The sequence below is a fragment of the Falco peregrinus genome, chromosome 2 (assembly GCF_023634155.1).
Source record: "Falco peregrinus isolate bFalPer1 chromosome 2, bFalPer1.pri, whole genome shotgun sequence".
Classification (NCBI taxonomy): domain Eukaryota; kingdom Metazoa; phylum Chordata; class Aves; order Falconiformes; family Falconidae; genus Falco; species Falco peregrinus.
Window position 1 is genome coordinate 97,527,164 of NC_073722.1, and position 26,509 is coordinate 97,553,672.

The 26,509-nt window shown below is 40.0% G+C and overlaps 1 protein-coding gene across 3 annotated transcripts in view; it reads left to right on the top strand.

Moving 5' to 3' along the window:
* The window catches only part of LOC101924197 (acetoacetyl-CoA synthetase), a 44,392-nt gene that overhangs the window by 12,029 nt on the left and 5,854 nt on the right, over nucleotides 1-26,509 (top strand). For all 3 annotated transcript variants that reach the window (XM_055794670.1, XM_055794671.1, XM_055794672.1), the window contains 11 exons: nucleotides 8,419-8,516; nucleotides 12,376-12,490; nucleotides 13,037-13,118; nucleotides 13,699-13,846; nucleotides 18,066-18,146; nucleotides 19,261-19,385; nucleotides 22,059-22,123; nucleotides 22,305-22,427; nucleotides 23,964-24,077; nucleotides 24,584-24,709; nucleotides 26,267-26,336. In XM_055794670.1, coding sequence (XP_055650645.1) covers nucleotides 8,419-8,516; nucleotides 12,376-12,490; nucleotides 13,037-13,118; nucleotides 13,699-13,846; nucleotides 18,066-18,146; nucleotides 19,261-19,385; nucleotides 22,059-22,123; nucleotides 22,305-22,427; nucleotides 23,964-24,077; nucleotides 24,584-24,709; nucleotides 26,267-26,336 — 1,147 coding nt within the window. The remainder of the gene's footprint in view (nucleotides 1-8,418; nucleotides 8,517-12,375; nucleotides 12,491-13,036; nucleotides 13,119-13,698; nucleotides 13,847-18,065; nucleotides 18,147-19,260; nucleotides 19,386-22,058; nucleotides 22,124-22,304; nucleotides 22,428-23,963; nucleotides 24,078-24,583; nucleotides 24,710-26,266; nucleotides 26,337-26,509) is intronic.

The window sequence follows — 26,509 nt, forward strand, 5'->3', positions numbered from 1 at the left end:
AGGGTTATAGAAACATGAATATGAAATGCTATTTCACAGAAGCATTCTGAAGAAAAAGCTCTTAGGCTGCTATATTTAAATTTGTATGAAATACACTTCTAGAGGGAAGGATCCAGGATTAGCCTGCAAGTTCTGTAGCACTGGAGGGGGAAGGAAAATAACCTCATTCATAGCTTCACTAAGGTCTGCTTCATAAGCATGCCGTGGAAGCCAAAGTGATGGAGCCTGTGCATCTAGCGGAGCCTTGACTCACAAGGTCTGGCAAATTCACTTGGGGGCAGTCTTGGGAATTACGGTCCCAGGTCGGTGGTTGTGGTGCCAGCTGGCAGTTACTGGCCCTACAGCCCCAGGTAAAATGGTGCACTGAGTTGAACTTCTTGAGGAATGAACTTATACTACCTTCTGCCACCAGTGCTTGGGGAGTAGTGTTTTCCAGAATGGTGGTAGTGAGCAGTGACTTTTCAAGTCACATCAGTGCAGAGATTAGTAGTTAGAACCCTGTGATCTTTTCAGCACCTCACAATCTTATGGAGTAGTATTTCCTGTCATAAGAATGTCATGTGGATTTTTCTATGTAAATGACACTTTTGTCCTGTGAACAGCTTGTAGAGTATACAGCCCAGACACAGAAAGGAGTTACTCGGGCTGGCCTCAGTCCATTTATTTCTAAACTGCTGATTTTGATCTCCCAGCTGAGCAGCTTCATCTGTCCTTCATGTGCTATGTAACATGGGCTCTTTAGTTTTGTCAGCGCAGTGCAAGTCAAAACTGCAGTACCTTGAAGCTCCTTGACTCCTACCTGGTATTTCTGCTGATGTGCATATTCATCTTACTACTGGAATTGCATGTTCTTTGAGCAATACTTGGCCATTATCCAAAGTATGTGTAAATTCTTCTATGATGCAAACCCAAAGTGGTGAAACTACTTGATTTATGTTCTGCACATTACAAACCAGAACTCAAAGCTGTGTCTTCAAAACCAGAAGGGTATACATTGCTATTTTTTAAACCCACAAATGTGACTTTTGAATGTTAAAATATACTTGAGAGCTCATACTTCGTGTATATGGTATGAGCATTCTATGGAACTGGTAATTGAAGATTTAATTATCACAGCTGGTGGCTTGGTTTTTTACATAGAATTAGAGCTATATCCTTAATTGGGTATGAACCATCCAGCAAAATCGGGAAGGTCTGTCAGAATGAAGACTAGGATGCTCTAATTCTGTCTGTTTTCAGTCTTAACACAGTCATGTTCATACCTGACACCTGTTGAGGAGCAACAGCCTCTGCCTGAAACCAAAGTAATGAATAGGAAAAACTCACTCTCTACAAAGTTTGAATATTTAGAACTTAAGTGTAGTGTTTCGTAATACCTGTCCTCTGATGCATACATAAAATACTAAGTGAGTTGTATATGTTTTAAAAAGTTGTCCCAAAGACATTGCCAAAACAGTATGTAGTTATGCATAGAACTGGAAACTTGGACATCATGAAACCAATCAAAGTCCTGGTCAGTTTTTTCTTGATGCCTATTAATCCTTTCTGTAAATGTGTTGTCATTGTGAAGCACAGCAAATGCTTTTTTTTTTTGACTTTCACAGTGAAATTTTTCCTGATATGTACAAAAATTCAAATGCTCTTTTTAGACTGCTTGTGGGGATTTAATATGCTGTTCCTTATTGTTATGAGTAAAAGTCATAATGGAGCTGAAAACAGTTCTTCCACATGTATTGCAAGTTATGCTAAACTGAAGGATCAAATCTCATGTGTTAAGCGGCAAAAAGGGTGCTCTGTACTGGTTTCAGATCCCACGATATGACGAAATGTGGAAGACTGATGGGCAGTTCAGAAGAGTGATTACTGGATGTGTTTTCATATTTTATGTGAATGGAAAGTGTGTGTGTGAACACACTATGGTGGGGGAGGACAGCAGCTGTAAACTTGATGAGTAGCAACAGCTGTAGCTTTGGTGTGTTCCTGCAAGTAGAAACCTGCTGTTCTTTGCTCCTGTCCTAATTCTCAGGTTAAGGTCCACTTAGACTCTACATATTGGTGTCCGATGCTAAGTGACAGATTTTTAATCGCTGCAAAGAAAATACTGCTCACTAGGGTGACAGATATAATACTAATGTTAAGTACAATCAGGTGCAGTCACTTTTAATAGGAACATACATTCTGAATTAAAAGAATTTTATCTCAGTGAGGTGGTTTTGTGTATTGAAGTGCAAATTAAAGTCCCATTAGCAACCTGGTTATCGATGCTAGAACTCTTCTAATTAAAACCAGTTAGAAGTACTATGTTTGGGAAAAGACAACATGATGCTCTCATTTTGGGCTCATCTTGTGAGCTGTTCTTAGTAAGGTATACCATGCAGGGGAAGCATGCTCTGTAGCTGCAGAAAATGTGCTATTGAAATAGCTGTAGTCAGTGGTGCTAATAATTAGGCTGCTAATACTGTTATAATTTTAATAAGTTTCTTCTAGTTAATTACTATTTTGCTTAGCACAACTGGGGGCTGGCTGACTCTTGAGTTTTGTTGTTTTGGCAGCTTGTTCACCTCTTATTGAAATTAAAAAGCATAGCTGATACTTTAAACAAACAAGATTGTATGAATAAAATAGTATGCTTTAGATACTGCTTGTTTGTGTAGGTTTTTTACAAGCTTGCAGAAGGTAGCAGTTCCAAGTTTCTGTTCAGAATTCATCATCAATGTCAGGGCTTCCTTCCACAGAAAGGGTAGGATTTTAACTGTGCACTTTGCCCCATTCTTGGGAGAGAAAGTGTGTGTGGTGGCTCCAATGGGAAGCCTGGAAGGATTTTTAGTGATTGCAAGAGGAGGCACAAATTGCGCTCTCTAGCTATCCGGTGGTGTTACTGTTATTTAAACAAACAAAACATCCCCCAAAACAAGCAAATGAGAAAGGAAGCAAATCCATTGAAAATTCAATGGAAAACACTATTTAGATCCCAGCTCCTTGATTCTCTGGAGTTGAGCTCCCATCACTTGAGTAAGCTGCAGCTCTGTTTCTTCCCCTCGCCTTTCTGTGCATTTCCTGAGCACAAGTTGCCTGTTTGGCACTTGCACAGCAGAGACCAGTCTGACCAGCTGCTGTAGGTACCAAGTGTCCCTGCTGGGCCCCTTGTGCTGAAGCTACTGAAATGCCCATCTTTATGAGCAGTTACAGCTGACTTGTGGGAGCAGGCTTGCATTGCACGTGGGGTCCTTACAAAGCCCTGTACTTCTGATAACAGAAAAGAATAATGAGTCTAGGCAACCTCTTTGTTTTCCTAAAATCATGACAAGTTTTTGGGCTCAGGTAGAGCTTTTTAAATTACCTGGAGTCGTTGTGTGCTATTTCTCTCCCATACCACTTTTTTCCACTCTGTCCTCTTACCCTGGCTGGTGAGAGACTCTTTTTCCTTGTAATCTTCAGTCAGATGAACCTGTATAAGCTCCTGTCAGTTGGGCTGTTGTGCAGTTCCGCCTCCATCCCTTCCCCTGGTGCCCCCAGCCCTAGACTCCTGACTGACAGATTGCTTTGCCTTGGGCTGCAGCCTAGGGAGGCTTCCCTGTGAAAGAAATCTGATGGGGTTTTTAACAGCAATCCAGCTCTCTAGATATAGGCATGTTTAAAACTGGGTCTCAACTCCTTTCGTATGTTTTGCTCCTATGCCAGAGGATATTGACTGTCTTTGGAAGAGCTAAACTGTAACGCTGCAGAGGTTGAGGCTGTGGGCATTTCTCCAAATTTTAAATAGAAGGAAAATACTAATTTCATTATAGCTACCTAACGTGTAGTCAGCCTGCCAGGTTCTGATGCCCTTTGCAGCCACTTTCTCTTAAAATCACTTAAAATCTTGAGCTGTTAGAATTGTATACAAGACTACTAACATGGTTTTCTTCTTGTGAATTTCACTTCCATGCTTTACAGCCTCTGAGACAAGACTGTTTTAACTTTTCATTATATTTAACGTATCCCCTAATTTTTTTCAATACAATTTATGGTTGCATCATGACAGTAATAGTGTGTTTAAGTTGGAGGTGGGTGAATGTGGGTGGAGAAGCAGCAATGTCAGCACTCTTCCAGCTTGATTTCATCCTAGTCTTCCCTTTCCATCACCAAGGAGATAGCATGTAATAGTAAACATAACTGAAGCAGATCTGTGGTGAAACATGCCTCTTCTTCTAAAGATGTAGGATCTTCAGAAAAGTGTCTTCACTGAAAGGGTTGTCAAGCACTGGAACAGGCTGCCCAGGGAGGCAGTGGAGTCACCATCCCTGGAAGCATTCAAAAAACATGTAGACGTGGTGTTTCGAGGCATGGTGTAGTGGTGGACTTGGCAGCCCTAGGTTAACAGTTGGGCTTGATGATCTTAAAGGTCTTTTCTAATCCAAAAGATTCCATGATTCTATGTCTTGCAATACTGTCACTGATGCCTGAACAGTTGGAAGAGACAGATACAATACCTAATGCAAGCTACGCAGATCCACATGTGAAGTACTCCTGGTGTCCCACTGACAGTCTGTTTGGCAGATAACAATGACTGCAGTACGAATAAAATAGAACTGGGAGTATCTGTGTTTTTCATCTCTGGATAGGTTGCTTCTATTATATCCCTGTAGCTGGCTTTGTTCTATTACAAGTCAGCAGTTAAAAACAAACTAATCTTCCCGGTGTGTTCACACACAAAAAAATCCTTGACAAAACATCAATGAATTACATTGTTTAAAGCTGGCATTTTATCTATAGTAACTGTATTAGCCCTAGTTGCTTACGTGGGTTTTAAAGCTAGCTTTGTAAGAAGATTAGCATGTTACTCATAGCCTCAGGCCACACTAACATTAGATAGGATGACCACTTTAAAAGCCTACAGGAGTATGAAATGCTGTATTAACATAAAGAGAAACTGGAAGTCTGGTCATTGAATTGTTTCTTCTGTTTCAGTGCTGCTGTAGATCAGTAGTATGAGCCATGGAGAAGATACTTCAGTAGCAGCTCCCTGATTTCCTTCCTCTTGATGCATTCTTTCAAGGCTCAGAGCTAAATTGTTGATGTAGGGTCCAAGTTTAGGTTTTTTCTTCTAATTCAGATGGCTATGAATGTTCGGATGCCTCTGAGTACACATTTAATCTACTTCATGAAGGCATTAGATGATGCCAGGGAATGTGTTCTCAGCACTCTGAGAAATGAGACTTTTGATGTAGCTTTCAGCATGATTATACCAGAAATTTTGTACTACAGTTTTCACGTGCTCTGTTGGTAAAGTACTGTAGTGTAAATGAACAAGTCTACATTTAATCTTAGTGTATGCTAGATTAAGTAAATAGTGACTGACAGAAAATGCTGTACTGAGCAGATCAGGCTCTAAGTGCCTCTTAAAATAATACAAAAAATCCATACAGTATTTTTAAGATACCACTTGTCCTGCTTAAAGATTTGTCACAAGCTTTATGTCACAGTGAAGCTTTTATTTCTTCATCCTTATGGAAATTGTATACATGCTTAGGAGTTGGGAGGAGTGCTACTAGGACCCTTGGTATGGGTTCCCACCTCCTGTGTTTTGAGCCCTCTATTCAATTGCTTTGTAGTTCACCCAGAGAAGGTATGAAGATCCTCCTCTTTCTAGTAACAGAAGGTAGCTTCTACCTTTCTTACCAACTTAAGATACTTTCCTACCAACTTAAGATACAGAGAGAGAGAGAGAGAGATGTACTTTCTGTAGACTTGGCCTGTGTTGACAAATGCTAGTTTGATCCTTAGCTGAAATACCATATCAAGGAACATGGAGGCTCTAGTTAAATGGATGAACAAACATAGGAGTATTCAGACTAGCTGTACCATTACTCTTCTGTAGTACTGAGCTTCAGTACATAGGTGACTCTTGTGTCACCCCTGATGTGAATGCAGCTAAAAAAGCTGGTTTTTTGATCCTCTTTGCCAGCAACGTTCCTGTTTACCAAGTTTTAGACACTTACGACCTGTGTCAGCCTACTGAATGCTTTGAGGCGTCAGTTGATATCTCAAGGGACACAGTCAAATGGTAGGGACTCTTACCTACATGACAGTTGGTGTAATGGGTTTGCAGAATCTCTGATGTGAGAAAGGGAGAAATTATTTTTATTTCTGAGAATCCACTCCTAGTTTGAAAAGCTGACAGGAGGAATAGTTTGTGTCATTTAGAGTTGGGAGCTGTTGAGAGAAAAGGAACACGAGTTCTTACATTGTTATGTTTGGAGGTTCTCTTTCCAAAATAGAACCACCTTTTTATTCATAATACCTACTGTTGGGGATTAGGACAAATATGTCAAAAATCCCAGCGAGCAAGCAGGCTGCCTGCCTGTAGTGGTCAAGTGAAGATACAGAAGTGCAGGGTAAGTTGCCTTGCATGTTTCTGGAAGTTTTGGCTGATATCCTCTAAAACTCAGAAGCATCACCTCAAAGCTGACTGACAAAGTAATGGTTTAATTGTTTGGCTCACAATAATAGTCCTGTATTCTTGCCTTGAAGGCTTTTGTAGGAGTGGTGAAAACAACTGGTGCTTGTAAGCTATGGCAAGGTAATAACTACGTCAAGCCATAAAGAGTCATCTTTCATTTTTCACTGCACTCTGGGCCCCTGATAATCCTATCCAGGAAATCCTTAGTGGAAATATTTGGCATCAATCAAAAAAGAACTGCTTTCATCACACAAAATGATATTTTAATCTGTTCTGGTTAATAAAATTAACATTTAAAATTACTGTTTGTGGAGGAAGACTTCTTTAAAAAGAAAAATCACTAAAATTTTGGGATACTTTACCTTGTATGATAAACCTTGACCCTAAAGGAAAAATAGCAAAATAAGTAATGCCTTTTTATGGCTGTGAGGTTTTGCTGCACTTTAGGTACTTGAGAGCTTCACTGAACAGAACGCTACAAACTATAGGCAGTTCTAGGGAGTAATTTATATCTTAACATGGTATGAGTTTTTACTCAGTTGTGTGTTTTTTCCAGAAATTGTTGGCCTTAAGTCATAGTGCTGCTTTCGGAGTTGCTACTCTCAAAACCACAGCAGTTTAGAGACTGACTGAAGTGGTCAAGCTGGTTTAAGAAACAGATTTCACTGACTTTTGAATTGCGAAGAAAAACCTCAGTTCAAGGGTTTTTTTTTAAAGTCTACTTCTTACAAAGTTGAAAAAGGATGGATTTTTTTCAAGCTGTAGGCACACTGGCAAAAATCAAGCTTAGTACCCTCCTACTTGATAAAGTTAACATAGCAGAAATAGCTATTAAGGTCTGGGACCTTAGTTCCTGTCCTGAAACGTACATCCCTAAATAATCTGTCTTTCAAAAGTGCCTAGCACTAGTGAGCGTTTGCTGTCTGATAGATAGTTGTGGAGCACCTGCAGCTTGCACTGCAGTCCAAGATCTGTCAGTGCTTGCTGCTTTTTAGTGGGTTGGAAAGCATTTTTATTGCCATTTCAGTTCGCTTTCAAACACTGAATTCTAATTAGGTGTCCAAGTACTGTAATTAGGCCTGTCATGTGCCTTTTTTAAGGACTTGGGCATCTTCTTGGTTGCTTAAGAGATCTTTGATCTACCTTAGTGTAGTTGGTGAATTTTGACTGCGTGTTTTCATTTGTGGGTTGGATTCTGATCAGTTGAGAGTCAGTCTCAGCCACCCAGCACCTTCTGGAGAGCTGGTCAAATGGAGCCCACTGAAAATGTAACTTTCTTGATGTTTGGTTCTTCTGTGTGCCTTGGTAAACTGAATTTAAACCTTGAAATCTTCCTGTAAGTTGATGAGATAAGCCTGAAGAGCTCCATTGGTGTGATGATGTTCCAGGGCTTGTCACACTGTATTACTTCCTTATCAGCTGAGACGCTGGTTTTGCTTGTTTGTGTTTAAGATTCTGGTAGTGTCTACCAGACAATGTTTAGCTTTGTAAAGTGGCATCCCCACTTTTGAACTGAGTATTTATAACCTTTGCTTCCAGCTACTTGTTCCTTTTCTAAGGGGTGTTTCTACAGACCCGTTCTGTTCCCCTGCTTGGTGCTGTATCCTTAGTCTCTATGTAGCCTATTCAATCCACAAACTTTTTCTCTCTCTCCCAGTTGTTCTGTGGAGCATGCTGCCCTCTTATCCTGAAAGTTTCATTAATTAAGCAGAAACTTTTGTAAATTGGGAGTAACCTTGTAGATAGAGAAATGGATACAACTCTTTTTATAAAAGGGATTGTGTCTTACTCCTTGTGCAACTGATTTGACTTCGAAGGAGGAAGTGACGATTGTGTGGAAAATTTCAAAGGATCCTTCAGTCTGGGACTTTTCATTTTTGGTCTGTTTGAAGTGGCGATTGTATACGTTATGTTTACTGTTAAGATTTTGTGGTTTTTAGTTTCTTCAGTCTCTAACCGTTCAAATTCTGCCATAGGTTACTTACCAAACAGCATTCATGCGGTGGAAGCAATGCTCGCTGCTGCAAGTATTGGTGCTATCTGGAGTTCAACATCACCGGACTTTGGCATTAACGTGAGTAGCTGTATTATCAGGTGGTGTAGAAAAGCTCTCCTCCTGTTTGAGACAGACGTGAAAGTGACAGTGCGGGATATAGATCCTGTTTGCTTTAGCCTTACTGCCATCTCCTGGCACAGCCAAGTACACCAGATATTTTTTTTTTTTCTGGCTACCACAAACTGAATGAAAACTCGTGCTTTCAGTTGTCAATAATGACTTTCAGCGTAGTAATTCGAGTATCTTTTAGCTGACTCACAGGGGGATATTTTCAGGCAGAATCCATGGTCTTGGTGAGCTTTTATTAATTGTGCAAATGAGCAGCAATGCAACAGTTGTCTGGGACTTGGCCCTTCATTCCCAAATCTTTTCCCAGGCTGCTTAGCCACGATCCAGTTCCTTTGCCCAAGTAGTTCCTTCCTCTGCCTTCTGCGTGGTTAAACTGAGCACTATCCCACCTGGTTTCCTCGAGGAGGCTTTGTTTGCCAACAAGGTGAGGGATTTCAGGCTAATATCACTAACTCAATTCTTTTTAGCATAGGAATAAATGCTGCGTGTAAAATACGGTAAAAATTTTTGCGATATCATTATGATATCCAAACAGATGTTGCAGTGTTCACTGGAAGCTTTGGGAACGTATTTTACTTTCTTTGGAAAGTCTTTAGCACACGTCATAAGCAGCAACAGGTGCGAATCACTTCTAAAATGGAGTGTTCTATCTAAAATGTGCTTGAAATCATGCTTTTTTTGCACTGCAGAACAGAGAAAATACCAAAGGTGGGGGGTTTTTTAGGTAATGCGTACCCTCAGTCTCAGTGCTTAACCCCCGTAGCTGGTTAGATGTAGGGAACTGTCCTCTCTGGATTAGCGCTAGAGGGCAGCAGCATTCCACTTTCTCGCACTCGAGGTTGTATCATTGGGAAAAAAAATGATTAAAAAAGTCATTACAGCACGTAATGATCAATCTGTTCTACAAATATTTTCTGCTTGCTCAGAAAATGACAGTATGGAGTATTTTCTTTGCAATGTGATTTGATCTCTCATCTGGGGGAAGATTGTTCATTTTGCTTGCATTACAGAGTACTGGTGTGTTTTCTGTCCACGTTGATGTGCTGTTATTTTCAGTGCCCAGCTTACTTAGTTTTTGTGATAGTTTCATTAAAAAACTTAGCCTTGGAGCAGCAGTGCCATTGATATCATTTATTCTCCTTTGGCTTGGCAGCATGTGTTGGTGTATGAATTCAAACCCTAAAATCTTGAGGGAGATCAGCAGAGGTTCTCAGGGATATTGGCTTCCACCCTAAGGAAAATATATTCCTGCTTCTGTGCAGTTGCGTTAGTCCTGTTAACATAAATGAAGATTTTGTTTGTGTTTTGGGAAATAGTGTAGCATTTTCAATATTTCAAACCCAATTGTGTGTATATATTTTGTGAAGCTTAGAAAACGTCACTGTTCAGAGCTGCCTACACGTTGCAGGCTCTGAATGCCATACCTCTGAAGACTGTGCAAGCGTTCAGGAAGTCTGCTGTCAGAGAACCAGTGAGCTCCCTCCCACGCAGAACGCCACTCTTGGCAGCTTTTGCTTCATTTCTCTAGTCCCTGTTATCCATTTGCATATATTAATAGGAAAGTGGTTCTTTGCAGCCTGTGCATAAGAAGTTGGATATGTAAGTTTAAAAAGAGGCTGTGCTCTTGGGTCTGTGAGAAACCTTTGGTGAGCCCTAGCAAAGCCAGGGCAGCTCCGTTCATGGGGTCCTTCTCAACCTTTAGTACCGGATTTGAGGCTCATAGACTAGAACGAGCCATATCTGTTTTACCTGAGCTTTTCATGATTTTCGTGAAAGCAGTTCCTTGCTGAGCCATCTGGTTGGATTAAAGTTCCAGTGTCGCAGTTACCTGTCCCATCTGTTTGTATTGCCTTTGTATCATACCAGGCTGCCCTGTGGGATTTGATCTTGCCAGTGCTAATGAATCCAACGGGGTGTGTTAGCAGGATTGGTAAAACCCTGAGAATTGTAGTTATCCCAGCTTCTGATTTGCATTTCTCTTCAAATTTGATTCTTCTGTTAGAATACCCTTAGTCCTCTCATTGGTCTTTGTTTTTAAACATCAGACAGCATGGATATAGGGTATGTATGCTCTGTGCTCAGCGTGAATGTGTATACGTGCATACATATGCACACATATATAAGCGCACACATGCTATGTGTGATTTGGCTGCTTGGTCTGTTCTTTGAAAATGGTATGAAGTAGGTATGATAACATACCTAAAATAGCAGGAAACTCGATTTCATACTCCCTTAGAGAGTAATTTTAATGCATTAAGCCTACATGTCTGAGTGTGTTAGGTAATGTGTTAAGGGCTTCTTGAAACCCTCTTCTGCCACCAAAACAGATTCTGGTGATTTTTGTTTTGAACTAATTGATCAAGTTAGGTGTCAATGCATTGTCACTCTGTTTTCTTGTGATGTGAGCAAGGAAGAGGAAGTGCATCTCGGGGTGACAGGAGGGAAAGCTGTTAAGTGACATACTCAGCAGACAGGTCCGTGTTCATATTTTGCCATATCCCTGTACCTCGCCTGTGGTGGTCAGTGAGCTTGCCTAAAAAGACAACAGGGAGAAGTTGTTGGGGCAGGACCTCTGTACTTTTGCAGCAGCCTCTCTTGTAACCCTGACCAGCCCAGCTGGGAAAGGAGGAGTTTAGTAGAGATTAGTTGACTGTAATGTTTTTGCATTGGTCTTTTGATTTGGTAATAATTTGTCTCGCTTTGGCTGTAAAACAGAGGACAAAGCAGGAGATGGAGAGAAATAAAAAATGCTGTGAAGAATAAACACAACTGAAGTCTTGAGGGTTTTTTTTTCAGTATGATTTAGGATACTGTTCTTGAACAGTTAGCTGACAATTTTACAATACAGAATAATCTTGTTCTTAATGTTTCAAGTAATGTAGCTAGAGAGGAATGAACATGACTGTGTGCTGAGAGCTTTTTAGTAGAAGGATTTACTTCTTGCTGTTGAATACAAAAAGATCTATTTCTGGCATGCTGCTGCATGCAGTGTACCTAGGGAAAAAAAAAAATACCAGAAGGATTTTTTCTCTCAAATGTGATAATAGCTGTGGTGAATTCCTGAGTACAGTGTAAGCTGGAGGACACCTGAAAATTTAGCATTTGAACGTGTCCTTCCCTAGAGGTTCTAAAGGAGCTGTGGTAGGCTTGTTGGTAGTATGTACGTACGTTTTCAATATCTAGTTGTTCTGGTAGAAATCAGTGGCACGGTTTCCTTTGTTAATTGTAGCAGAGCAAAGCGGTCAGTTCCTATGAAGTGCCACCTTGCCCTGTGATAAACACATCCTCTGGAAGACTGGTGGCTTTTTTTTTTTCCCCCAGTGAGACTACCAAACTACTGGGACATTGTCAAAGCAGCCCTGGGGCAGTTCACAAGGGCATAGAGAGCACCTGCCTGCAGATGCAGACAGGAGTGTTGTGGACCTTCAGGTAAATTAAGTGCTTAACTCCTGCTCACATCACAGGTGCTTATCCTCTTAAGGTGAGTTTGTAAGTCTGACTTCCACGGTGAAATTTTAACTGCTTTGTGAACTTGATCTTTCAGTGAACAATGTCCTGTGATCTGTGGTGGTTTTAGCTTTGTTGTTGGTTGATATATTTGGGGGTCATGAAATAAATTGTTACAAACCTGTTGTACTTTGAAGATCTTGGGAGAGTGGAAGACAAACTGGCAGTCTTTTAACAATTCTCCTGCTAATTCTTGACTCTACTCCTTTCTTGAATTTAGATTTGCTTTTAGCATCCAGTGCATTTTCCTACTGTAGCAATTTAATTCCATTCTTTAACTAACTTTTCTCTGTGTCCTTAGGGTGTACTGGACAGATTTTCCCAAATTCAGCCTAAGCTCATCTTCTCTGTTGAATCCGTTATATACAATGGCAAAGAACATAACCACCTGGAAAAGCTGCTCAGTGTGGTGAAAGGTATTTCATTGCATACCATCTAGTCTTAGTCATGCTGCAGTTGTGTGAGCGCTCAAAGGCTGCACTGCCATTAAAAGTGTCATTTTTGAGCTGCTTGTCACTGTCCTTCCTACTTTACGGTATCTCTGTGGCCACTTAGGATTTCAGAACTGATGTGAATAAAAACTAACCAGTCTTTTGTGTAATTCTATCACTCTTTTGCTAGCTTAAACATATCACCATAAATCAGCAGTGTAAGTGGGGGAACGGGGACTGATGATGCTGGGTGGTTTTTTTTAAGCCCAAGTGAAGTGCTGCTGAAGGCAAATGAAGAGGTATTACGTCACTAAAGCTTGCAGGTTTACACATGTATTTTTAAAGGGCTGGCAATATTGAGGAAACTATCTCTTAGGTAACAATTCAGTCTTTTGGGGTTTCAGTACTTGGCGCATCAGAATTGTTTCTGTTGCTTAGTGCATTACACTGAACGGTCCAATCGGGCAGAAAAGGCCTTTGTTTTATGTAACTGAATGTAGGAAATAATTTTTTTTTTCTTCCTTCTTCCAGGGCTTCCAGATGTAAAAAAAGTGGTGGTGATTCCGTATGTCTCCTCAAGGGAAGCCATAGATATTTCTAAGATTCCAAACAGGTAATGGGAGCTTGTGAGCTGTGACTGTCCTAAGGGGGGATGAGATGGATGCTGATACCTATCGCAAGTTCAAGAGGTCAGGCAGTTTCAAAAGCTAGCATTTAGCCAGTGTTTGTAATGTGGGTCCAGCTTCATACTGAAAACAGTAGTAGTATGTTGCTGCAGACGTTTTGCTTCTACAAAATCACTGTTGGTATTAATGATTCTTAAATTAAGGCAAAATTCAATAGGATATAGAAGGGAGAAGAACGTGGCTTCCAGAAATGACTAATTAATAATGTAAGTGACACTTTTAGGGATAATTTGTTTTGCTTTTTAACTGCCCTGGGTTATGGAGGTTAGATACTTTTGGAGTCACATCTCAATTACTATACTAATGTTTTACTTTAAAACCAAGAAAGGAAATAAAATAATCAGCAATTTGAAGAGTAGAAAGACTGGGAATACAAGTACTGTACATAGTGTGAAGATACAGCTTATCATAAAAGAGCTGTTAGATACAGAGGAAGTCCTATATATGGGCTGGGGTAATGTTTTCAAATATTTTTTTGAAATGTTTCTTTCCCCCCCTCTTATGCAGTGTCTTTTTAGAAGACTTCCTTGCTACCGGGAAAGGAGACCAGGCCCCTCAGCTGGAGTTTGAACAGCTGCCTTTCAGTCATCCTCTCTTTATCATGTATTCGTCAGGCACAACAGGGGCACCAAAATGCATGGTTCATTCAGCAGGGGTATGTCTTCCCTCCTGGAGCTGCGCTATCTATATCTAACTACCGGGGTTATATTTTTCCTTTAACGGTATCATACCACGGTGTATACTCCAAGGAGGAATTGATTGCTGCCACTTTTTCAACAACTTGCAATGAAACTTTTCTATTTGTAAGTGACTGAAAGCAAGTATGGATTAATAAGGATGTAAAATAGTTTGGTGTAGAGATTGGTGTGGAGACCTTTCAGATTTCAGCTGTTTCCTGGGAGTTAAGCATCAGTCAGAAAAGCATTAGTAGAACTGGCCCAACTGGTAGTTGAAGAAAGGCCAGATAACTTGAATTGGGTGCTTGGAACTGATTTTTGGACACTGTCAAGTTGAGGCCCATAGAGAGCTTGCAGGTTTTATTATCTAGAAATTTTTTGGCTGTAAACTTTACTCCCTATGTTTATCAGTTCAGAGCATGTCATCTTCACCACTCCTTTTTATAAGGAAGGAAGCCAGAAGGCTGGCTGTCTCTTTGGGTGTAGGTTTTGCTTTGTATGGAGGCTTTGCTTTAGGCTTTGTCTTGTTGTGGCTAGAGGTATGTACAACATTACTGACAAAATGACCTGTGCTCACATGCTTTCCATCTACTCTAGTCATGTTCTAAAAGTTGTTCTGGGCAACTTACTAAAGTTCAGGAAATTTTTCCAGCCGTCAGGCATGCAGTTGGAACTTTAACTCTGCCATTAGTATAGTCCTTAATAAAAAGCAGGGCTTTTTCCCCTTAAGGCAGGCAGAATGTGTTGTCTAGCACATTTGTGCAGTTTAACTTATACAATTTGGTACAACTGTTAGCCAGAGTTCATAGTTTCTGCTGTTAGCTCACAGTCAGGAGGAGCATCTTGCGAGACTGGCTGTAGCGTTGTCTAGGTAGCCGGAAGGCAGGATCACCTTGATGTTACAGCCGCAGTGTGTATGTTCTAGCCTCCCTTTGATGGCAAGGACTGGAGGATTTGCCCACAGACAAATCCCATGCTGCCTGTAAACACCTGACTTTGTACATTATCAATAGGAGATCATACCAGGGAGCATGTGACATAAAATGGTCCCTTTGGGACACAAGTCCTGTGTTTGCGAAGAAGAAAGGAGGAGGTATATTTTGAAGCTTGACAGCTGTTTTGAAGCTGTGCTGGCTTTAGACTGGTTAAGTACTTGCAGAGATGGATTAGCAAAAACAAGACGGGTGTTTTGTTCAGTGTTCAGTGATGAACAGTAGAGATGAAAAACACTGACGTAGCTCAGAGAACAGGACTTCTGTGTGGCACAGTTCTTTCCTTTCCATATTACCTGTATGGCTGCTTAGGTTGCCCTTGAATTGTTGCCTCTGCTCTCCATCCGAATAGTCTTCTCGGTTCATACAGAGCTACCTTAGACTTCAGGTGAAGACTACTCATTCTTGCTGGGGAGGAGAGAATGGGATGGTTTGCGGAGTGGGATATGTTATTTATGAGGATTCTCTGTTCCCACTGAGCAGCTCTCTAGTTCCTGTATTGCAGGGTGATTTTTTTTTTTTTTTTTTTTTTTGTCATTTCCCCTTGAGTTCTGGTGCTAACACCTCTGGCCTAAAAGCACACTGTTGCATCAGAGGCTCCCATGGTTTGTGTGCTTTGTATGTGTCAGTCTGGATAAGGCCTGTAGGTAAAAATCCATGCAAAGAAATTCTGAGGTGTCTTCTGCACGCTTGCTTGGCTTCCTATGTTCTGGGCTGAATCTCGTTTCCACTGGAATAGGAGGATTCTCACTGATTTCAACAAAAGCAGAATTAGCCCACAGTCTCTTGTCTCATTTTCCAGCCTCAGATTAAGCAAAGTTTGGGTTTGACAGTTAAAAATGCAAAAAGAGGTGACATTTCAGTAAAGACATTTCTATTATTGCAGTGTGTTTCGATACTGTTTTGTTGCTGTACTGATCTTACAGGTGCCAATAGGCAGCTTACGTCAAATTCACAACTGTGTGTGTCTAATCCTGCAGTATGTTTCTGTTTTCTCCGCACATATTCTGTTTTCTTGATACACAGTGAAATAACATATGTAAATAAAGAAAATGAAGCCAGGTCATGGGAGATGATTTAAAAAGTCGTTCCTCAGAGGGAGTAAGCTTGTTTCTGGTCTTGGAAATAAAGCTGTATTGTCTTGAACAATTGGGCATGCTGTGGGAAGACGTTTGGAGGGTTCTTTCTAATAATTGAAAAACATCAGTGAGTAGTTGTTGTTCTTAAGTCCCAAAAGCATTGGTGGCGATTCTTACCTTGTTGATACAGGCCCCTTTTCAGTTTTATTCCATATTCTCAACTACTTAACGGGAGAATTTTTTGATAAAACTCCGATCAGTTTGTTTCTGTCTGTGTTGAGGACTCGCAAGACCTGGGCTTAAATAGCTGTGCTGCCGCAGGCTGCTTGTGTAACTGCTGGCAAATCGCGTGGGGATTTTCTCACTCAGGCTCTTTCTGAACGCTGTATAGAGAATGCTGCTGGTGTGAGACCAGGACCATGAGTAGCTGCTCTTTCTCTACGTGACGGCTTAGCACTGGTCCCTTATGTGCTGATGATGTGGTTCAGCAGCAGCCCTGCCCGCTGTTTTTTGGACACTCAGATGCTCGGCGCTTTTATCAGCTGTATGTTAAGCCCAATGAAGACAAGCAGACCAGTAAGTTTTCTGTCAGCTGCCAGATCTGTGTCATAGTCAATGCTGAGGATTTATTTTGAGGGTCATACAAGTCCTATAAATAAACTTGAGAGAGCATCATGGGCTGTAAGCTTTTTAGAGCAGCTATACCTTCTACCACAATACCTCTGTTTCTGGACTGTGACTTACCAGGTTTTGCAGGGAAACAGTTCATAGCCTCTGCCTAGTCATTGTTAACAGAACAGTTTTGGTTCCAAAAGTGTAAACCAGCACCAACTAAATGAAGGAAAAAGAAAACAAATACTTATAATTTAATGTGTCTTTAATTTCACTATCTTGTGTGGCTCTTTCAGATTCACCTGCAGGGCAAAGATGCTTACCTTTATAAATGGAACAATTATGTTAACACCTGCAATGTTTTTGGCAACCTTACAGTTAGAAACAGTGTTTCTAAATCCTGATTTGTATTTTTTTTTTCGGTTTAAAATGAAGATAGACACAGCTGCCGCTAGGCGGCAGCATTGTGACAGCTTGGTGTGTTCAAACCAGTAGCAGGTGAATTCAGACCTGGCTCCTTTGAGCTGCAAAGAGAAAATAAGATTTACTCCTTTATTTTTATTTAATGTTTTCTGCCTTTTCTCCTGAAGCGTGTGCCAGTTTCATGACTCTCTTTTTCATTTCGAATGTTCATCTGTAACCTTTTTCTTCCGACATAAATCTTGTTCCGTGCTTATGAGGCTCTTAATAGTTCCACTATAACTCCTTGCATAAATGCAAAAAGCATCTTTATTTTAAAATCAACTACATGAATTTGTCAGTGCAGTGAAGTGACTTAATGAAGTAGTTTGTAAATTTATTTATCCTAACAAGGTACGCTTTAATGATGATCAGGAAGGTACTTTAGCAGCATTTTGAACAAAGAAACGGAAGCAATATGTTTAACTACGTTATTACTATTGATGCTTTGAGCAGTGAGATTTTTTCACATTGCTAGTCACACACATACATGAGAGATGTATATAGTTAGGTCTTTTGTCTCCTAGATGTTAACAGGTAAGATGGCTTGGGTACGTAGTGTTAATGCGTAGCAGCTGCTGCAGTTTATAGCAGTTCTAGGTCCTTCATCCCTCCCAGTTGCCTTGATATTCTGAAAATGAAACTGAAAAGTCAAAGGGCTTACTTTCGTGGAAAACATGACTGGTAAAAGCATGCTATTAAAATTCCAGCCTGTGTGGAGTACTCTGCAACTGTGATGGCTGAGCAGAGTTGGAAGTGAAGGAAGTTATTAATTCCATGGAGTAAAAGTGATGTGCGGTGGGAATTGCTGAGGTCTAATGAGAGACGCTGAAAAGTTGTGTGAGAAAATGGAGAATGTAATTGCTGCTGCTGTTGTAGATAGGCCCTGGGATTTAGTTCAGTTGTGGTTAAAGGAAATACTTGCCGTTAATCCTGGAGTGCATCCGGCAAAGTATTGCCAACATTAGGTTTTTTCTGAAGCCTGAATGTGCTGTCAAGAGTTTTGCTTTTCACTTGTGTGAACTTGATTTTTTTCTTTCTCTGTTCTTTTTCAGGGTACGCTAATACAGCATCTGAAGGAACACATTCTTCATGGCAACATGACCAGCAATGACGTTCTTATGTACTATACAACGGCAAGTGTGGCTTAATAAGGCATTTTAAAGAACACTTCAATCTATTTTTCTTATAAAGATAGGAGAGCTTTTCATACAAGTCTACAAGTACATTTTTATGTATTTTTAATTCTTGTTCGGCAAGGGATTGTCCTACTTCCCTGAGTTGAAAAAAAATCAGGTGGAATAATAAAATGCATCGGGAACCTTTCTGATGAAAGGTCAAACCAGTGTTAAATGTTTCTGATCTAATTAGTGAGGAAGTAAGTTGATTTTTTACAGTCTCTTAGGCTTATTGATCTGCCTCATCAATATCACCAGCAACATAGGCTCCACCTTCCTGCATCATGCAAAGCTAGACCATGCTGAAGATGAGAATTTCTGTTGTGACTCTGTTTTGGTGGTGAAGGAAAGAAGCTGGCCAACTTTAAGTTCAGTAAAGGAAAGGGAATAAAACTGATCTATGTAGGAGTTGAGTTACGTAGTGGGTTTTCTTTATGCTGTGCTGAGGAAAATTATTCCAAAGTCTTCTATTACTGTAACTGTTTGAGAAGGCTAATGTCTTTCCTCAAGAGTTCCTTTCTAAACTTCAACAGTGATAGTTGATTTCCAGTCTCCATGGAGTTGTTATAATTGCCTTGTCCCAAATTTCTTGTCTCTTGACTCATGCTTTAAAAGTGTATGTATAGGGAATTATGGAATTGCCATCTTTATTAAGTATTCGTAAGGATGATTTAGGTAAACATCCATCAGGAACACATAGCTGATCCAGTCTTGGGACAGGTGAGAGGCTAAGGAGTGCACCAGCCTTACTTTCTGATTCCTAAATAAAACAATTATACCTAATCAGCAAGAGATGGGCATAAACTCAGTTGTTGGTTGAACAGTTTCTTAAAGCAGGAAAACTTCAGGCAAAGGAAATTGAGGGGAAGATGGCAGCTCATGCATAAGGGCAGGTAGCGTGTTTTGTTCCAGGTGATTCTGCCAAGAGCTACACATGTCCATCACTTTCTAGTAGGTCCTCTACCAGCTTATGATAGCAAGTGACACTCCTGATTCTGTGATAGTGTTGCCAAAAAAGTGGATGACTAGCTGAGCAAGATCGAAACTAATACAGGTGTGTTCTTTTTTCCAGACTGGCTGGATGATGTGGAATTGGCTAGTGACTGCACTTGCTACAGGAGCTTCAGTGGTCCTGTATGATGGATCTCCTCTAATTCCATCACCAAATGTGCTCTGGGACTTGACTGATAGACTAGGGTATGTAAACAAGATTAAATGGAAGGATAATGGCCTTTGCTGCTGTTATGATGCCCACACAAGCGACCTCATTAAAGGTGTCGTTCCCTTAGTCAGAGCCTAGTATGTAACATGACATAGTTTATCTTTTGACTTAGCCTTGAGTGGAACTAGTTTTTGAAATTTTGTACTGAAACTGTCTTTGAGAGAGCAGAAGAGACAAAGAACTGATTGTTTCAAATTTGAGTGAAGTATTTGGATTCGAGGCAAACAAAGAATTCTGGTTCAATAGTCAGTTTTCAAGAGCAGCGTTTTCAAAAGGCAGTAGTTGGGAGCAATCTGAAGAGTGATTTCTCAGCACACTCAGAACTTAGAAAATAAGAATCCTTTTTTTTCAAGTAGCTCAACATAAGACTCAGTATAGCACTTTGACTTAAAGATGTAAATTGACTGGAAAAGCTCAGCAAGGTTGCTTATATTTTCATATTTTGCCTTTTAATCTATGATGGTTAATTCTCCCTGCCAAGTTGTTTGTTAATTGTTTTACACAGTTATTTGTGCATAAAAATGCTCATAGTACCCTCTCTTGAAGCCTAGAGAAATGGCAGGTATTGGATAAACAGCTGCAAAATCCTGTGGTGGCATTTAGTTTTGTACACTGGTTAAACTAATTTTTTTGTAACTTTCCTATTTTGCCAGCTTGATGTAAGGAGTAGTTCTGAATGTTTTTACTGGTAAAATGAGTGTAATTTTTAATTGATAATTAAAACTAAATCATTTGTGTTGGAAAGTGGATGCCAAAAGATTCCATTTCTGATTCATGATATTTAATAATTTAAACTTCACTCTGTTTTTTGTGACATGCAATATTTAAAGACTGACACTTTGTCTCTGGCTATTATAATTGAAGGCTAACACCTAGTCAAAAGGCTTTCAGTAAAAAAAAAAAGAAACACAAACCCCACAAACTTTAGATACCTCTCACCCCCCAAAAAAACCCGCAGTAGAACAACAGGCAAAAATTGAGAATCAAGAAATAACACAGCTTATTTTTAAGCATTGTTTCTACATGCCAAAAGTAAGTGAAGATAACTGAAATGTGTCTGCATGTCTCACTTTTGTAATCTGGCGCTAAAAGCAGTAGCCATCTGTGTAGTACTTCATAACGCAGTCTGTTCCCAACTCAGTCATATGTTACGTATTTTAAAAAAAAAAAGGCTTCAACATGTTAAGACCACCTGAGTTCTCTGAAGACGTACCATGCTTTCCTTGAGATACCATATTCTTATATTATCATCAAGATATCTCATGCTGCATGACAAGAAATACTGAAGTGGACTTCAACTAAAGATCTGTTCAAGTGAACTGTATTTAGTCACCATCCACCAATTACATAGCATTGGGAAGGAAATAATAGGAGACTAGGTTCTACATGTGCTGTAGAGGAAGTGTCAAAGAGCTTAAAAATACAGAGAAGCGTTACATATTCCAACTGTAAAATAGGCAATACTTTGTAGCGTGGAAGTAAGGTATTACATGAGTGTAAGAATAGTTCACATGATTGTGGTACATGATAACTGGTGGAGCAGGATACTTCTGTGGGCTTTCATGGTGCTGTTCCCACGTACCTGATAAATTGCTCTGTGCACAGATGTGTTTGTGCAAATAGCCTTTCCCTGTCCCTACTCAAGAGGTGCCAGCCTCAGTAACTGTCATCCACCTAAATGGCAAGTGAAGACATCCTCTTTTGATACTGTGAAACAGCCTTTTCTCTCTGTGTCTGAAACTCTTTATCTCAAGAGCTGTTCCATCTTCCATCTTGCCTTTGGAGTAAAAGCAAAGATAGCAGGATTTTAAGTTCTACTGATGTATGTATTGTCCGTGTTCTGTGCACTCAGACGTATCCCTTACCCTTATCTGTCTCTGAGTTTCCTTCAGTGATTTTATTGCTGTAATATAAAATTAATTAGCAGAAAGCCGGGAAGAGGATTTCCTGAAAGTCAACAGAAACATTAAACTAGTGCTTTTGGTGATAGAGTAGGGAAGGGGTGCAGCCTTTGTTTCATGTTTTAGTCATGTAGTACAGGAGGGCTTTAATTGCACTTTTTGCAAGGGTGGACTTCAGTTGTTAAGTGAGCTTGGCCAAATTTCATGTTCAGTTAGGCACCTGCAACTCAGACTTCCCTCAGTGGAAACAGAACAGCTATCTGAAGAGAAGGTTGCTGGCTACTGTCTTCAGAGTGAAGTATTCTTTGTTAAACTGTGCCCTGAAATGGCAAAATTTTTTATATGTAAGAGTGTACCAAGGCAGCAGTTTTGCGTTAAACAGCTTAGTGGCAATTATGGCCCATTAATGAAATAAATGTTATAACATATTCTGTGATGTCTTTGGGGTGTTCTGCAGTTATGAATTCCTGTAAATGAAAGGGAATGTTTTCCATGAAGTGGGAAAGCTTTGCTTAATATTTAAAGATAGAATTAAAAGTTTTAAAGCTGCAGGAATGACATGTGATCTGACTAATTTTCGTTACTCAAAAGGATGTGCCTTGCACTTAAAAAGCTTTAAGAGACTGCACTGCTTGACTAATCAATGTACAGTGTGTAACAGCCTCTGCTTACTGCCTTGGGAACTGCAGGTCTTCAGAATCTTAGCATATTTAAATATGCAAAACATTTAAACTTTTTTCCCTCTAGGATCACCATCCTTGGAACGGGTGCAAAGTGGCTGGCTGTGCTAGAAGAGAAGAATTTAAAGCCATGTAAGCTTCAAAAAACCTACTGAATCCCTCCTGTCTTCCCTCCTCCCTTCTCTTTCCAGATTCTGGCCCTGTTATCTTGTCAAAAAGTCCTTTATGTAATTATTCTAGACTGTAGTGACAAATAGTTACAAACTCTTGTGAAAATCCTACTTTAACCTATTTTGATTTCCTTCTTTTTAAGGTGAAACACACAACCTCCAAACACTCCACACTATACTATCTACAGGATCACTGCTCAAATCTCAAAGCTATGAGTATGTCTACAAACACATAAAAAGCAATGTCCTCCTGGGATCCATTTCAGGTGATGCTTTTTATGCTGCGTGCATCTTACTAATTCTGTTCATTGCCTGTGCATTTCTTTCTTGCTTGTTTGCAGCTGTATATTTAGGAAGCTTAAGCCTTGGATCATTCAGGCTTGGTTATGTTGAAGTGGAATTAGCTGTCTTTTTAGTGCAGAGATTTTCTGCATAATTCAGTGTGCCATAATGAAGCTCCTACACTCAGAGGCTTTTTGGTGGAGTATTTCTGACATGGTGGATGTTTTGGGTTTTAGCTTTTTTTTTCTTAAACAAGATCATTTATTTTGGCTGGCTGTCCTTAGGGGTAGCAGGGTGAGATCAAGAAAAGAGTCTATTAACCTACAGAACACACTGTTCTGCAAATAGCTGACTTTAGCAGAAAATACCTCTTGGAGAGTTTTTTCCATGTTCCCATTTCAATTATTTTGTGCCAAGTAATTGGCACTGCAGACAGATATTTTATTTTTGTAAATTGTATAATTAGAGAAATATCAAGCCCACATACTGTGCAGTTTGTTGTGAGGAGTGCTAGCTGAGGCAGCTTTTATTCACATAAGGTCCACCACAGAACTCTTTATTCTGCTTTTTAACAAGGACTGGCTTTTTCAAAGTGCTTTTTAATTCAGTTCAGTTTGATTTTTAAAGTCTGACTATTCTGCTGCTGGAGTCACCTCTGACTCTGGTCTTAGCAAGAGTAGTGCTGAATCTTGAACTTGCTGCTATAGACACTAATAGTCTCAAATACAGAAGGCTGTATTTGAGTAACTCTTAACAATTGATTTGTGTCTTAACAATTGTACTTCCTTGAAGTCCTAAAAAGACTATAAATATTCCAGCTAATAAGCACTTTGACAGTATCTGTTGCTGTTAAGATAACTGTTCATCCTATAGATATGGCTCCCCCCCTGCTAATGAGAACAAGACAAAAACTAAGTAAATATTGAGTAGAATATCTTGACTGGTAACTTTAATGAAAGCAAACAAGAAAACATTTGTAAGTGATCTTAAATTTCTTAAGTCTGTAAACTAGGGCCTGTTTATTTTCTCAGTCTCATAAAATGGAAATTTCCCTAAATGTCATTAAAGAAACTGCTGGAAGAAGAAAACTTATGCCTTAAGGAATATTTCTGCATCAAGGGCATACACATATAAAGACATATAAAGTAAGAAAAGAAAGCTCCTTCTGTTAGAAGTCGTGCAACATCCTAGATCAGAGGTCCTCAAACTTTTTAAACGGGGGGTTGGCCCGCGGATTAAGTGGCAGGAAATCATCTGTGGCTGCTTGGTTTCCCCTGGGGGGCATGGGGGTTCTGTAAATACCAGGGACTGGATTGAGGACCCTGGGGGGCCATATCTGGCCCGTGGGCCATAGTTTGAGGACCCCTGTCCTAGATAGTACTCTCTACCCTGTGCTGCTTAATGTGGATCAGAAGCATTTGCCAAAGTTGGTATTTGCTGTTCTAGAGTTCATATGTAGTTTTCAGGTTTGTTTTTTCCAAAAAGTACTGTGTATTTTAAATGGACTTCTTTTATTGTAGGTGGGACAGATATAATTTCGTGTTTCATGGGTCAGAATGTTACAATTCCAGTTTACAAAGGAGAAATTCAGGCCAGAAATCTTGGAATGGCTGTAGAAGCATGGAATGATGAAGGTAACTATTACTCAAAATATTGTATGTTCTTACGAAATACAGTAGTTTTATGGCCTTAAGTTTCATTCATCAGATGGGTAAATTGTCAGCTGTTAAATGGGTGGTTTCACTTTGGGAACTTGTTCCATAAAACCTGCATCCGTTTGATCTGGATCATACAGGACTAGTGAAGATATTCAATGTGTATGAAGGCTCTCCTTTTCTGTTACTCTGCTGAGGCACATCAAGGCCAAGTTCTGGACTCTGGGGTGTGTGTGTTGATTAGCTATATTGCTGTGGATGCCAGGCTGTCTTCCACCCTGTGGTGTAACTCTCTTGGAGTTACTGAGGTTAAGACAAGGATGAGTTTAGGAATTGAGCACAAGCTGTTAAGACCACCAGTCACAGCTTATTTCATACCTACATTGGCATCTGGCATGTAAGTAGTGACTATAGATGCTCTTTGCTTTGGTACTCCATTGTTTACAGAAGGGAAATGCCAAAAATACATCTTTCTTTGCAAATAGGAAAACCAGTTTGGGGTGAAAGTGGAGAGCTGGTTTGTACCAAGCCTATTCCCTGTCAGCCTACGCACTTCTGGAATGATGAGAATGGAAACAAATACAGGAAGGCTTATTTTTCAAAATTCCCAGGTACGTACCAAAGGGCTTTGGATATTGCTCAGACTGACCAAGGATATAGATTATATTACTGCTGTTAGGAAAGCACAGGTTTATTCTTGCTCAGTTATAGCAGGTGCACCTTTGAATCTAGATTTCCAGGGTGAGAACTCTATGGCATGTTTCATGGTATCTCACTCTGTTTTCTAGTGCTTTGTTTTGAATATGGATCCAAATGAGTTTAATAAGAATCTCTGGAAAGCTCCAATCCCATTTTGCTTCTGCTCTAATTAGGCAGATATGACTGTAACAGCCTGATGATCTGTAGCACAGACATAGACTTCTTGGCGTGACTGTGAAATGAAAGTGCTGAATAGGTCAGGGAGCAATCCTCCATTAACGAGTGCTACTGCACCTCTGCCAGAGGTTCTTACCTAGCCAGAGGAGTGGATTCTAAGGGATACGTGCTGACCTGCTACCTCATTAGCATGAGGTTTAAGTATATGCTGCCTCAGACATGCATATTCTGCATTCATACAGTCTTCCAGTGGTGGTAAGAGTAAAGGAACAGATCTGCTCATCCAGAGCTTTTGCTTATGTGGCACAGTGATGCTGAACTCCTTGCTGCCTACTGAGCAGAGGCTTTTATAGGAGCCAGGATGTCAAGCTGCTGCTTTTTGGAGGCAGAAGCTTTTTAATAAATAGCAGCAATACAGTATTGATTCAGAGGAGAAGTCAGGATGTATGGCAGGAGATAATCATATAGGAAAACTGAGGAAACGTGGAAGTTGCAGTCTGCATTTAAGCCTGACAACAATAAATGGAAAAAAAAGTGTGACAGGTTAGACTGAAATCACTATGGTCCCAAGGTTCTGTCTGAAACTCCCTTTTCTGTCTTTCCTTGTAAATAAGCTTAAGATTGTAACGGTTAAGTTAGAAAATGGTCTTATGTGCCCATGCATGTGCAAATAATTGACGTTTGGGGTTTTTTTAGGAAAAGTTGAGTAGAACTGACTTGCATTTCTGTTTGTGGCAGGCAGCTGTAGTGGTATCAATCTTAATACAAAAATTATTTCAGCTCTGAAAAACTAAATCTGATTTTCCATTAACATAAATCAAGAACATTAAGCGCATAAGCTCCTTGGGGAATTGTTAAGACCTATTGTGTAAGCTAGGAAAGCTTGCACAGAACTGTACATTATAAAAAGTGGATCAAGAAAGACTGGTGGGAATATTGTTACCTTGTGGAAGATTCTTCCAGTTTCCGCAAAATGTGGTATTCAGAGCTGCTATTCATCAGTTTTCTAAAGGATGCTGTATAGTCATGCAAACGAGCAATTGGAAGATAACCCAGGGTTTGATAGTATGTGTGAGCTGCTCTTGTGTGTGCTAGCTCTTTGTAGTAAATGCAATGTGGATTGTTTACTTAGTTAAGTACTGTCACATTTGCTGTGGGTAGTTCTTGAAGTGTATCTGAGATGTTAAATTTTTGTATGTGTTTTACTAAGTTAGTATGAGTTGAGTTACACAAATGCCTGCCATGGCTGGATCAGTAAGAAATCAGCTGCTTAACCTCTCATTTTCTAATAGGTGTTTGGGCACATGGCGATTACTGCAAAATTAATCCCAAGACAGGAGGAATTGTCATGCTGGGTCGCAGGTATAGTGTTTTGGTAAAAATATTCTGAGCACACGAGTGTTAAAATTTGCGAACTTCACCTTAGAGCATGATGATTATTCTCCATTATGCCTGTTAGCTTTATGTTAATTTTGTTAAATCCAGTCCTGTGAATTTCAATCCTTAAATCAATCAGAGCAATGGGATTAGAGGGA